Here is a 13675-nt window from a genome sequence, read left to right as displayed (position 1 = left end):
GCACCGCCCCATCCTTGAGGTGGGATGACCAAATCCAGAATCGCCTTACCTAACGGGGATGGACTGGAGATTTGCATCCAATCAGCCAATCAGGCCTCCCTCATCTCCACTAAGTGCATCTGAACACATGACTTCTTGCACGGTATGTGTTCGACGATTTTTCTCTGAAGGCACAAGTTGCTGCTATGTTGATTCAACCTTTGGGTAGCATTCTGATTAAAGTGATTTGGTTTCTTTTTTCAACCTTTGGGTTGTATTCTGATGGAAGTGATTTTGTTCTTCCAATCTATGTGTAGAATGTTCTGTTTGTGGAGCAAGTAGGCGAACCATTGGAGCGACGTGATACTCCATATTGGCATAATCCCACTAAATAGCATGGTTAATGATTCCGATTTTAGCATCTAATAATTTTTCCAATTACTTACAACTCTTATTCATATATGGTTATTTGCTGTAATGTACAGAACATTTTTCATATATCATGACCCTTTGCAGTGTTTATTTGGAACACAGGATTCCTAATTTTTGGACCTGTACACAACCAGATTTTGGGGATTTATAATGTGAGTGAGTTATTATGTTACTTGAATCGGTGTACGTAACCTGGTTTTGTTGGGGCTTGGTTTTCAGTGATTCCAACAGGTCAGTAACTTTCCACGCTCTCAGACAACAACATTCTTAATTCAAACGGTGATGTGATTTTATCCATATGAATATTGTGTTATCGTTTGTTTTAATTCAAGTGATATTACACATGTAGCTTGCTGGGTATATTTTACATATTTACTTTTGGAAATTTCTTAGAGATTATGGATGACAGCAGACAACATTGCAGATACGTTGCAGCTGGGCACCCTGATCAGGTTTCCTTTTTGGTAATTTTTGGAGATCATAGATGATACTAATATCATAGTTGTACTGCAATTTGCAAGGTTTCTTGTGTTTGTGTGTACAAATAGATCGAATCCAATTCAAGTGACTTTGATTAATTTCCTTTTCAAAGTTATTGTTGGGCAGCTATTGACCTCTATAATACATTTATTTTCACTTCTCTTTTGCTCCCAGGAAATCTGGTCCAAGCCCCACTACAGTTTTATATAAGGATGTTGGAGGCAGCATCGGAAGAGATAAGTCTGCGGTAAATTTCTCCCTGATACAGTAATAGTGTTATCTATAGTCTTAGAAAAAAAATTCAACATTTTCTGTTCTCTGCAAGGTATGTTTTCTTAGCGTTTTCTAAGCATTTTCTGGTCATCAATTGACTTATCATCCTATCTTTTGTAAACCACGAAATTTTTAAAGTTCAAAAAGCGTGTACATCAACTATTTCACTTCACAGTGATAAATGGATGGAGTGCTTGTGACACAGAAAGCCTCTTTTGTGGATCTAACAACAAAACTATGTTTCCAGTATTTCTTTCGATATGGAAACATTTTTGGATCGTCACCTAGAAAATAAATTGGCACAAGCTTACTGACATAGAGTTGCAGGTCAGCGCGCACTAAAAATATTTAAATTCAGATAAATCTTTCTGAGATAGTTTGCAGTTCCTATTTTTCTGGTCATGCTTTTTTGAAAATAACTTTTAGTCATGCTTGCCTTTATACTGCTTGTTGAAAATTCAATTTTACTTTTAGAACATGATGATAAATCTGATTCGTACTGGAATTCACTTTTCTTGAACAGAAAACAGAAGGATCAGGTTGTATGTGATAGAATATATGCCTAGAAAATGAAAAGGATAATAGATTTCTAAGTACTAGAACTGTCATACCTTTCCAGGAAGTTACTTCTTGATGTCATTCCAGAAAATAGAAGGATCAATAGAATGTTCTCGATGATCATTTTAGGTGTCCTTTTAGGCAGCAACACCAAGTAGCAGGGCTTCATCTTAGTACTGATCAATAGGAGCATGTTCGAACTACTTCATAGGTAAAAATCATTTCTTCATGACTTCTCTTATGCTCCCAGGGAATCTTGTCCAAACTCCACATCGCTGTCACCGAACAAAGTTGGAGGGACAATTGAAAGAGACCAGCTAGATTCTTGTTCCGGGTATTAAAAAGAAACCTGGCTAGAGATTTCATGCCATGTCATTCCATTTATGTTTGCTTGTGTGCTTATCATATCTGATTACATGATTGACATTTATTTCATAATTAGTATATACTTTGACACATGATATGTTTTGCTTTATTTATGAACAACAGGATACGTTTACTTTTTGTGATCATATAAGTGAACAAACATAGCCAATGGTTAGAGTTTATATCTACTATGTATGTATATTTTTCATTCACACATGTCTCACTGCCTTTTAAGCACTTAAGAGAGCAGAACTGGAGATTGCTCTCATTAAATGTGAACAAAATTGATGTTCTTTTTTTTGCAAAATAGTAAATACTGTGTTCTCTTGATTGTTTTTTTATCTTTTCAGTTTACCTGAATCTAAGAAGTCCGACCATCAATTAATGAGAGATTTTTGCTTCTATCATTCATGGAACCATTGAAATGAAATACATACCTTGGCTCAACCAATACTTCACAATCTTTTTGCCCAAAGCAAACAATATCATTATTTATATGTTCTAAATTAAAATATTTTCGCTTGTGTGCTCAATTAAAATTTTACCGCTTAAAGGAAAAGAAACCATTTTTATCACTCCTACAGTTCACAGGGAGAGAGAACAAGAAAGAAAACCTTTCACCAAAATCTTGTCTTCCTACTTACTTTTACTTACCAAGAAGAATCAACAATAATTGAATCTTTTAAGAAAATGGATAAAAGATCATTTTTAGTTAGTAATGTACAACTCCCAACTTGTCTCTTTTACTTCTTTTTCTGTGCATGTGCACCCTGTTGAATGGTGTTGTACTTGTACATAATGGAATTGCAAGCAAAACAATGTTATGGATGGTCTACAAGATTATCTGGATGAATTCATCTCCAGGGTAAAAGAAGGTAGGCAATGTGCATGACATTTGATTTGAAATAATATTGCCTTGAAAATGTATGAGTGCTTTCTTGGCATCTGACATTGCAGAATCAAACATTGATGCATACCTTTGTAAATTCTCTCGGGGAGAAAAAGTATAATTTGCAAGTTGCAACATTGATTCCAAAATACATGGTGTTCACACATATCTATTTTATGTAGTTTGTGATAAACCAAAATGTTCAGAGTTTTTGAAAGCACCATCAATGGTCTCTATTTATATGGAGATAAGTTACGAAAAAATGAGGTTCAACAACTTTGAACCTATCTCTTGCTAGATGTAAGGGCCTGAAAACATGGTTTCAGGTCTATATGATGAATGTTACCTTCGCTGTTTCTTTTGTGTGTCATCTTATATTACCATCAACAACTATAAGTATAAGGTAGTATGAGACATGCACACAAGGTGTATTTGATTGGGAGTGGATGTATCTTTTAAAAGAGCATTAGCAGAGACGTGCGTTGCACGTGCAAGCTTACTAGTATTTACTATACGATCCAAATAAAACATATCAGCTTATAGCGAATAGATAGAATATTATATTATTTTCTTGATAGGTTCGATATGTCACATTTTCTATCCCCTATCAATGTTCAATCTATTACCTTTACTTTTACTCTTGCTAAATATGAATTTGTGTTAAAGTTTGACAGTGGATTTAACTGATAAAATATTAATGCATGCCATCAAAAAATTATATTGTTGGATTCGTATTTGAACATAGTTTTTGATGATTCTACTTTTTGTGACATGCATTAATATTTTGTTAGTTAAATTCATTGTCAAAAATTTACACAAAATACTAAGGAAAACAATAAATCAGGACGAAAGTAGTATACAAATACATGTTAATAAATCAGGACGAAAGTAGTATACAAATACATGTTATGTCTACCAACGACACACAACAAAAGAAAAATATCAAATTTGCTGCTTAACTCGTTGTACCCCGTGAGCATCTGTCGATTACCAGTTGCCCTCTAGTTATTGATTGTACCCCGTGGAAGCCCGAAGCACGACTCGAGTTGGATTAGTCACAATCTGTCACCCCCGTCTGACATCATATCTGAACCCAACCTCTCCCATTTTATAACCCTTCCCGATTGCGAATTTCTGAATGCGTAATCAGTCTCTTCGCCATCCACGCAACCTCGCCGTCGTCGACCAAATCAGCAGCAGCCTCGCGAGCCCGCGACCAGGTCCATGTCCATGTCCAACCATTCAGCTCCAACGCAGCACAAGCAGGCGCTCCATTTCCTTCTCTAGGCAAGGAGCAGACGCAGTTAGCGCTCCAGTTCGTTCTCTGCGCACGCACCACGCAGGCGCACCCGATCCCTCGGAGCGCCGCCATGCCCTCCCTGTACAAGCAGCTGGGCCTGGGCGCCGCCGGCTCGCCGGTGAACGCGTCCCACCTCCTCATGCTCGTCCTCGGCGCCGGCTTCCTCGCCTTCACCGTCTTCGTCGTCCACCCCAACGACTTCCGCCTCCAGTCCTTCTTCTCCGGCGCCTGCCCCGGCTCCCCGCCGCATGACCCCGTTCTCGCGCCGGTCAACGCCACGCCCAAGGCCAAGGCCGCCACGACCACGCCAGTCAAGGCGCCGGACGGGCACCCCGGCGTGCGCGTGCTGATCGGCATCCAGACGATGCCGGGCAAGTACGAGCGGCGGCACCTGCTGCGGACCGTGTACGCGCTGCAGCTCCAGGAGCACCCCGCCCTTGCCGGCGCCGTGGACGTGCGCTTCGTCTTCTGCAACGTCACCTCCGCCGTCGACGCCGTGCTGGTGGCCCTGGAGATCATGCGGTACGGCGACGTCATCGTGCTCGACTGCGCCGAGAACATGGACGGCGGCAAGACGTACGACTTCTTCGCCACCGCCGCCCGCGCCTTCCCCGACGGCGCCTACGACTACGTGATGAAGGCCGACGACGACACGTACCTGCGGCTCCCGGCGCTGGCGGCGTGGATGGCCGGCGCGGCGCGGGAGGACGCGTACCTGGGCCTGCAGATGCCGTGCGACCGGGAGAACTTCTACCCGTTCCCGCCCTTCATGTCCGGCATGGGGTACGCGCTGTCGTGGGATCTGGTGCGCTGGGTGGCGAGCTCCGAGGTCAGCCGCCGCGACCGCGTCGGGCCGGAGGACATGTGGACGGGGCGGTGGCTCAACGTCGCCGGCAAGGCCAAGAACCGCTACGACGGCGCCCCCAGGATGTACAACTACCTGGGGAGCTCCCCGGCCAACTGCTTCCGGCGCGGCTTCCGCCCGGACACCATCGCCGTGCACATGCTCAAGGACGCCGGCCGGTGGGCCGAGACGCTCGCCTACTTCAACGCCACCGCCGCGCTGCCGCCGTCCGCGCTCTACCACCTGCCTTGAAACGGTCCTCGTTTTGCTTCTTGGCTCGACCCGGTCGCCCGGGCGGCAGCAGTACGTGTGCATTGAATTTGCGCGGGTGGGTGGTGGTTGGATAAGAAGAGGATAATTTGACATGTCCATTTGGACATCATACATACTTTATTTTTTTTCAGTGTGTGATTTTCATTCCTAGTACATACTCCATTCGTTTTCTTTTTATTACTCCACGTATTAGATTTTTCTAAAGTTAAACTTTGTAAAATTTGACCAAATTTATATTTAAAAGTATCAACATCTGCATACCAATTAAATATAATATGAAAATATATTTCATAATGAATATAATGATATCAATTTTGTGTTGTGAATGCTAATAACTTTTTGTATAAACTTGGTCAAACCTTGAAGTATCTGACTTCAGATAAACCTAATACGTGGAGTTCAAAAAAAAGTAGGGAGTACATACATTCATGGTGTTGCTACCTCTTCTGGATTCGGGTTTCTATACATGTTCTTCTTCTTTAACATATGATATGCACGCGCGTGCACATTCTAAAGAGAGTGGTGTTGCTACATTTCTCACCGAAAATTCGTTGGAGCTCACGAGCTCGCCTGCTCACGGTATCGACTGCCGTTTGGTTTTATTGGGATTTGGGCTGCACCATGTATTTTAATCGCACACGGATGATAAAAAGAGACGGGACGCAGCGGGACCCAGCGGAAACCATCCGCCGTTTGTGCAGACGACGCGGGGACGTCCTGTGCATGTGGACGGACAAACAAACACCGTCATCTCCGTTTGGATGGGCAGCCCGCAAACATCGGAGCCGCTGAATCCGTTCAAAACAAGCAGCTCGCAATTATAATTTATATGTACTATTCCCTTCGTGCCTAAATACAAGGCTTTGTATAGATTTCATTATGGACTACATAAGGGTATATAGATATATTTTAGATTATAGATTTGTTCGTTTTGCTTTGTATGTAGTCCATAGTAAAATTTCTACAAAAACTTATATTCAGATGGTCAAATATAGTCATCAAATCCTGAGAATGATGGGGTTTTCTTTAAAGGAGGATAACCCTCGGACTTTGCACCAGAACGATGCATACTATCATTTTATTAATTATTCAACAAGCCTTACAAAGTAATACATTAATATGTCTGAAGCAATCATTTTGGCGACATCTGTCGCTACTCGTATCCACTTGATGAAGGTGTATAAATTGTCTGAGCCACATATCCAAACCTCATACCAAAGCACAACATCTAAGGCCGAAGGTCCCAACCAAGTCGTTCCTAGGTCTGGGTCACACACCGGCGGACACCGCATACGCACGCTATAGGGACCGTCACCACCGATATATTTTCAGAGCAGGTACTGATGCATCCATCTTGACAGGCATACCGCCGATGCCACCATGGCGCTAGACAACGCCGCCATCCTACGCGCGTCCATCATCACGCATTCGTCGCCGAGACCCTGCAACACCATGCCGCTGAGACTCCACGTCGTCGATGCGTCACAGGAACCGCCGCTCTACCGCAGCCCTTCGAGTCTATGCACACCTCCAAGAATGACGCCCTCAAGGGGGGTAGCGACACAAGAGTGTCGTCATCAGCCGATCGACGAATCTAGGGTTTCTTCCAGAGGTAGCGAATAGAGGTATGGAGCTTCTCCGAGGCAATGCCTTCAAGAAGGTAACAACACAAAAGATGCCGCCATCATCGGTCTTGGCAACAAGCCGAGAACAAGGTTTTCACCCGAATCCGCTTGACGAACCTCTATCTAGCATCGACATGAGCTGCCGCACCGCTCAGATCAAATCTGTCCGGAGGTCAGACCATGCATGGCGCCGACTCGTCCACCAAGCCCTCCATGCCACCGCCGCCGATCCGAGGTCAGATGGCCCGTCGCCGCCGCTGCCCGAGGCAAGGCCGGCCACAGTGCCCGCAGCCATCGCCGCCCAAGGCAGAGTCGGCCATCACGCCGCCGCCGATCAAGGCAGAGACGCCGTCCGTGCCGCCAATGCCAGATCGGCCGCGCCTGCTCACGCCACGGTGCTTCGCACTACCCCCATGGCGCAGGAGAGAGGGAGGCCCCCGCCACCTCCGTCAGCCCCCGAGCTTTAGGCCGGCAGCGGCGGAGGAAGGGAGGGAAGGAGAACCCCCGGCGGCTAGGGTTTCGTCCCTGCCCGAGTCGCCCGAGCGGAGGCGACGAGGGGGGAGTCGTACCCTTCTTAAAAATCCTGAGAATGATGTTACCAACTGATATATTATGTCCTCTAAAAAAACGGATTTACAATTGTCTGGCCGTCGGCCTAGACAACTCCTACCTCACTTTCTTTAGGATGTCGCCGCGCTGAGGGCATACAGTGCTGTTATGCCCAGATTTCCCTGCTGCAGAACCTTGTACGCTTGCTAGTTCCACAAAATCGATTATCATCTTTGACAGACAACCCTTTTATCTTCCCGGAGGTTGCACCGCCGTGTCATACGGCAGCTTCTCCCTGCTGTTGGTATTCCGACTTGCTTTCCTCTTCCACGCAGGAGCAACCAATCTTTCCAGGTTCCCAATGGCACACTCGTCCAAATTCTGTCGCAGGCATCATGGGGAGCCTGAATGTTGCTGCTTGCACACACAGCAGCTCTGGCTGCAGCAGTGCGATCTTCTAATCCCGTGCCATCTCGCACTGCCTTGATAGGTGTAAGGATGTGCACCGTAGACTTATTAGTCAGCTCCATCGCCTTGTCTAAGATGCTGGGTTATTATCGAGTTGATGGCCATCTGGTCTTTTCTGCACATGCACAAGGTGCTCTGGGAGTCCCTCGCATCCCTCATCCACCTCTTCAATATGTGCTTCACAGGTATTTCTTCAAAGCCAAGGAAATCCGGCACCTACAACAATTACATTGCGACCGATCAACTACTGCTCCCAAAATGATCTCACATTACCTGCAGAAGGACATGCAATTACCTTCACCGTGTGACAACACAACAATCATGTCTGCTCAAAGTTACCACACTCGCAAGTTATCTCTTCCCCATTATCGAGTACAGCAACCTCATATACTACCCTGCATCACTTGTCATGCTTCTGGGGAAGTACCGCCTCACCAAGTACTTTGCACCCTTTTCAACCTCATCTAACTTGTACTGTCCAGCGTCATACAGCACCTCACCAAAATTCTCGAACATGACATGGGTGTATACCTTGCTTACATGCACTTCAAGCTGCGTGTTCATCTTCATGACTAGCGCCGCCTGCAACAAAACACAAAATAAGTCATTTTCAGTGACCACTTCACACAGCATCAATGTGTCATAATTATGGGTGTCCACTATCTTAGTCTTCCTCTCCGCATAATTCTCTCTTACTTCCCTGTCAAACAACAGCCTCATGTACTGTCGAATGAACAAGTGCATCGGGCAGCTAGCCGGAACATAATCATTCAGCATGTGATCCGCACTCTCGCTTCGTTGTGTCTTGGTCATCTTTGCACAAAATTTAATCTTGAAGTATGGTTTAGCCCACTTGGTCCTGACCTCATTGATCTGTGCCAGGTAGGTATGTTTTTGCAGGTTGTATGTCTCTATGAGAACCCCCCACGCTTTCTCGAATTCATCAACGATGAGCATGTGGTGCATGATCTTGTGGAAATCAGCTCTGAACTTACTCCTTGTGATGTACTAGCAAGGTGCCTGTGCTACTCTACGGAACCATGAAAAATGAGATCGGGTATGATTTACTCTAGTTATATACCTAATTAATTCACTTTGGTATTCTATCATGTCTATAAACAGCTAAAAATCGTAATTGTTATTTTTGCAATGGAACAACAAGTTTTATTCACAGATATAGAGTTACACTCAGCTATAAATCATATCATGGGCAAGGTGAATATGAACAATGTCTACAAACATGACAAACCTGGTGCACTTAAAACCTTTGGTACTCTGAAGATATTGGACTAAAAAGGTTTGCCCGATCTCCCGTGCATAGATGGGTTGAATAGAGGTCGACAAACGGAACATATATGATCTTTTTCATAGCAACATGACAGCAGATAGACTGCACATAAATACAGAACAAATATGTCATGTTTTTTCAAACACACATATTGTAGTATGAAAGAAGAATGAATTTCTCATGTTCATCCAGGAGAAGGATCCTACCATACACAAATTGTTTATTACATTAATGACTATTAGCCTCACAAGTCAGAACTACATAGTTTTCAGCAAACCACTTTGTCAACATGTGACAATGGTCGGATACAATTTCTCATTCACTTTGAAAGTGTCTTCTGCAATCATAAATCTTGTACCACTACTCCCTCCGTCCCAAAATACATGGCGTATAAACTGAGTCAAAAAAAGTCAACGTTTTCTAAGTTTGGCCGAATGTATATACAAAAATATTAAGAGAAACAATACTAGACCAATATCAATATATTCATATTTAGATATATTTTCATAATGTATTCACTCAATATTTTAGGTGTTGATATTTTCTTCTATATATTTTGTCAAACTTATACAACATTGACTTTTTGACTAAATGTATGCGCCATGTATTTGGGGATGGAGGGAGCAGTGCCTATTTTTGCAAATTCTTCCCCTAGAACATATACAGTTTTTTCTTCTAAAAATAAAAGTGTTGTAGCATCAAAGAAAAAAAATACTTTCAAGTTTGCTCTGAATTGCTCACCTTATTTCTGAATTCTGATACATGTGCACTAACTGTTTGAAGAAAACCCTAGTTTCACTGTTCATGGACAGAACCATACCGTGTAGAACACATAAGTCATAGTTCTCTAAGCAGGCCTAGAATGCACACCCGAGTTAAAACTCTCTGAATTATATGTCAGTTAGCATCATTTACACAGTTCACCATTTCTCAATATCCCAAAACTTTTTGATTAGTATGAGACTGACAAACGAACTGCAGTTCAATGAAATTACCTCTTTGTCCACCAAGAAGCTTGCGGGTTGTTTTTGCCGTTGACTGCTTAGACTCCACCCCCGAAAGGCTGTCCCCATTGCAAAGTCCGTTGAAGAGATAGATCAGTCAGGGAATGATTGTGTGATGGCCTATACTCCTCTGATCTGAGCAGCCATGTCATCTCAGGGCACTCGGTCTGGCTCTGGCAGGAACCGTGTTTTTTTTTTTTGGCTTGCCGTGAAATGATCATCAGACAAGCAAGATCATGATATGTTTTTCCCACATAGATACAGTACAGGATTAGGTAATGCCAGGGCGACATCAAATTGAAGTAATACCCACCAAACGTGTGCACACCATATCTTGCATGCATTTTGTCCTTTCGACATTCAGCCTTGTTTCCCCCTATCTTATTCCAAAACCAACTTCCCTGGAGTACAGGTTGTAGTAGTCATATGCTTTTCCTATCGAATCGAATTTGCTTCCAACTTCAGGCACTACAATTGTGTCAGTCTTTTTCTCTGCATATCCCCTCAATGTTTTTTCTAGGGCGCATACTCTACCAAGAAATGGTGGCCGTTCAGTAGGCGCACGGCCAACACGAACCCTGCAGCAATGACAACATTTTCAGTTATACGAACCACACTTGTTTTCCTTCTGACGACCACGCAGTCAACACAAGCCATCAAGGTTGCCTTCACACCAACGCTGTGTGAACTCTACTGCGGGGACACCCTATGAATTGAGTTATCTCTTCATCCAACCGGGTACTTGAGGGTTGTCTTTGCCCGTTGACTGTTCCCAGTCGGGAGACGACAAGCTCAAGCTGTCACAGGTGCTGTTCAGGTCCAAATGGAGTGCCGACGGCGCGTCGCCCACGGACTCGGCGGCCGTGTCCTCCAACAGATTTGGCTCCAGCAGACCTTCCGCCTTGCAATCAGTGTCTCCGAGATCCGGCAACGGGAACCTGCTCAGATCAGATCAAACGGCTAAGCTCGAGTATAGTAAAAGATTCAACATCACTCCAGCTCGGCTATGGCTTGCGGGCGTACCTGACGACCGGATCTGATAAGAACTATAGCCCATCTCCGACCATCTCCGCCGTCGCCGTAGTACGAATCCCATCCGCGAGCGGCGCTTAGGAGATTCTGTCTGTGCCCGGCATGTCAATTTTTCCCCGTCACGGTCATGCCGTTCCTTTCCTGTGCGTGTACGGTACAGAAAACATCCTGTACCACTTTGTCTTTTTGTACCGGCGGAACATTTCGTGGATTACAGTCACACCGCCGTTCTCCTCCGTTGCCTCGTCATACAGGTACTCGGTCGTATATCCATGACCAATAAATGCGCCTCGATGTTCAATTGGTCCACGAAGCGAGAGCGCGCGAGCTCGTGCGCTCTTTCGCCGCTCTCCATTTCTCACACCCTTTTTAGTTGACTCACAACTCTTTCCTGCCGAACAATTCAGCTAAGTACATAAATTGATATCATCCAAAAAGAAAGTCAACATACTTAGTAAAACGTCACGAATAATTTGAAACCATCAGCAATGTGTTCTGATGGTACGACTAGCTCAAACTTTTTGGAAGAAAAAGAAAAATTCCGTACCAAGTGAAGCAAGAAGTATCTAGATGAAGATATATTTTTGAAATATGATGGCGCAAGTGTTCATAATGGATTTCATATAAATGAATATGTTGACACAACTCAATTCAAGAATGAATAGTCATTGGTAGCGGTTACGTATACTAACCACAACAACATACACAGTAACTACATATAATTTGAACATCATCTACAAATTATTTTGGGCACTTAGCAAAAGTAGCTATGATAAATCCAGATGACAATGTGAAGTTATGTAACTTCATTTGCACATGGGTCAGAGCATGATGTTGTTCTCATTGCACTCACCACACAACAATACCGCCCCCTCTGTTTGCGGCCAGCCATGACGATGATGACCTCGCGACACCCGCGTGGTGATTGTAACGATGGCGTGTTGGAACAAGATTTCCAGTATCTCTATCTCTACAACGTCCGATCTGGCATTGGTGAAGAGCATGTGAGGATCGGTGATGCCAGATCTGTTAGCTCTCTTTGAATCTTATTGACAGTTGGTGTGTCAAGCAGGGTGCAGTTGTCTGGTTTTGGTGCAGTGACTTCAACCTCTTTCTTTCATTTTGTCTTGCGGCAAGGTCCGGTTTCACCAGCCCTCTCAATTGGTCAAAAATGTTGCAAGCCTCATTGCTTGGGGGTGTTACATGCAAACTGTACACGATGCTACATGGTGTATCATAGTATTCCATAGCATGTCAGTCACTGGTTCTATTGTAGTTCATTGGGTCAAAGTGTATCATATTGTTACATTGTGTGTCAATGAACATCAAACTAATACAAAGGAACTCAGTGACACTTGGCGAAAACTTAATGTTGTGTTTCAGGCAGATCAATGTTGTTCTATTATGTCCTGCAAAAACAATCATACGGTTTCAATGTGATTCATCGTGTTCCAAAGCATGTCATAATACTTCAATCTTTGTTAATGCGCTTCAAACATAAAATTAAGAGTTTATAATTTGAATTGTTATTATCAAGTTTATTAGGTTTTCTGTGTTCTACAGTGCACCATTGCATTTAATAAAGTCTGACCAATGTTAGCGAAGTTAAAAAATTTACGTGCTATTTTAAAAATGTTTATACAATGCACATAAATGTTTGACTAATTTTTAAAATCTATGCAACACTGAAAGAAATATTCATGAGTTTCAAAAAAATAAATTCTATGACATTTCTAAAAACTTGTATACAATGTTAAAAAATGTTTGCGTACTATAAACAAATGTATTTTATAGTTAGAAAACATATGTATCATTTTACAGAAAAATCCATCAATTAAAAAAAATGCTTGTGACATTGTAAACACTGTTTATAGAATGTAAAAAGTGTATTCCCATAGGTAAAAAATGTTTATTTCTATTAAAACTGTACAAGGCATATTTGGAAAAAGATGTTACTGTGTATTCAAAACATGTATTTTCAAAAAGTGTACATCATATATTTAAAAACTATCCAAAGTGTATCATAAAATGCATTACGTCTGCTCTAAAAACGTACATTATGTACTAAGAAAAAGTAGTAATATGGGAAAAAACCCAATAAAATTGACATAAAAAGCAAAAAAAAATCAAAGAAAATATAGAAAGACAAGAGAGAAACAATAGAAAACAAAGTATAAGAAAAAAGAAAGAAAGACCAAAAATACAAACGAGAAAACAAAGAAACCAAGCAATATAAAAAAGGGAAACCGATGAAAAAACAAATAAAAAGAAAATATTTTTTTCCAAAAAACAGTAGTAAACTGGACTACACGTAC

The 13675-nt window shown here is 42.8% G+C and overlaps 1 protein-coding gene across 1 annotated transcript; it reads left to right on the top strand.

The window, feature by feature from the left end:
• The first annotated feature begins 3948 nt into the window (after positions 1 to 3948).
• Positions 3949 to 5912, top strand: LOC119349401 (beta-1,3-galactosyltransferase pvg3-like). The gene has a single exon (XM_037617432.1). It carries the CDS (start codon positions 4348 to 4350, stop codon positions 5371 to 5373), a length of 1026 nt encoding a protein of 341 aa, XP_037473329.1. The 5' UTR covers positions 3949 to 4347; the 3' UTR covers positions 5374 to 5912.
• The last annotated feature ends 7763 nt before the right edge of the window (positions 5913 to 13675 follow it).

The sequence above is a fragment of the Triticum dicoccoides genome, chromosome 1B (assembly GCF_002162155.2).
Source record: "Triticum dicoccoides isolate Atlit2015 ecotype Zavitan chromosome 1B, WEW_v2.0, whole genome shotgun sequence".
NCBI classification, from domain to species: Eukaryota; Viridiplantae; Streptophyta; class Magnoliopsida; order Poales; family Poaceae; genus Triticum; species Triticum dicoccoides.
This window is presented reverse-complemented; position numbering and strand designations above follow the sequence as displayed.

What these genes read in the sequence shown, in the direction of transcription:
- LOC119349401 (XM_037617432.1), top strand. Translation starts at nt 4,348, where the DNA reads ATGCCCTCCCTGTACAAGCAGCTGGGCCTGGGCGCCGCCGGCTCGCCG.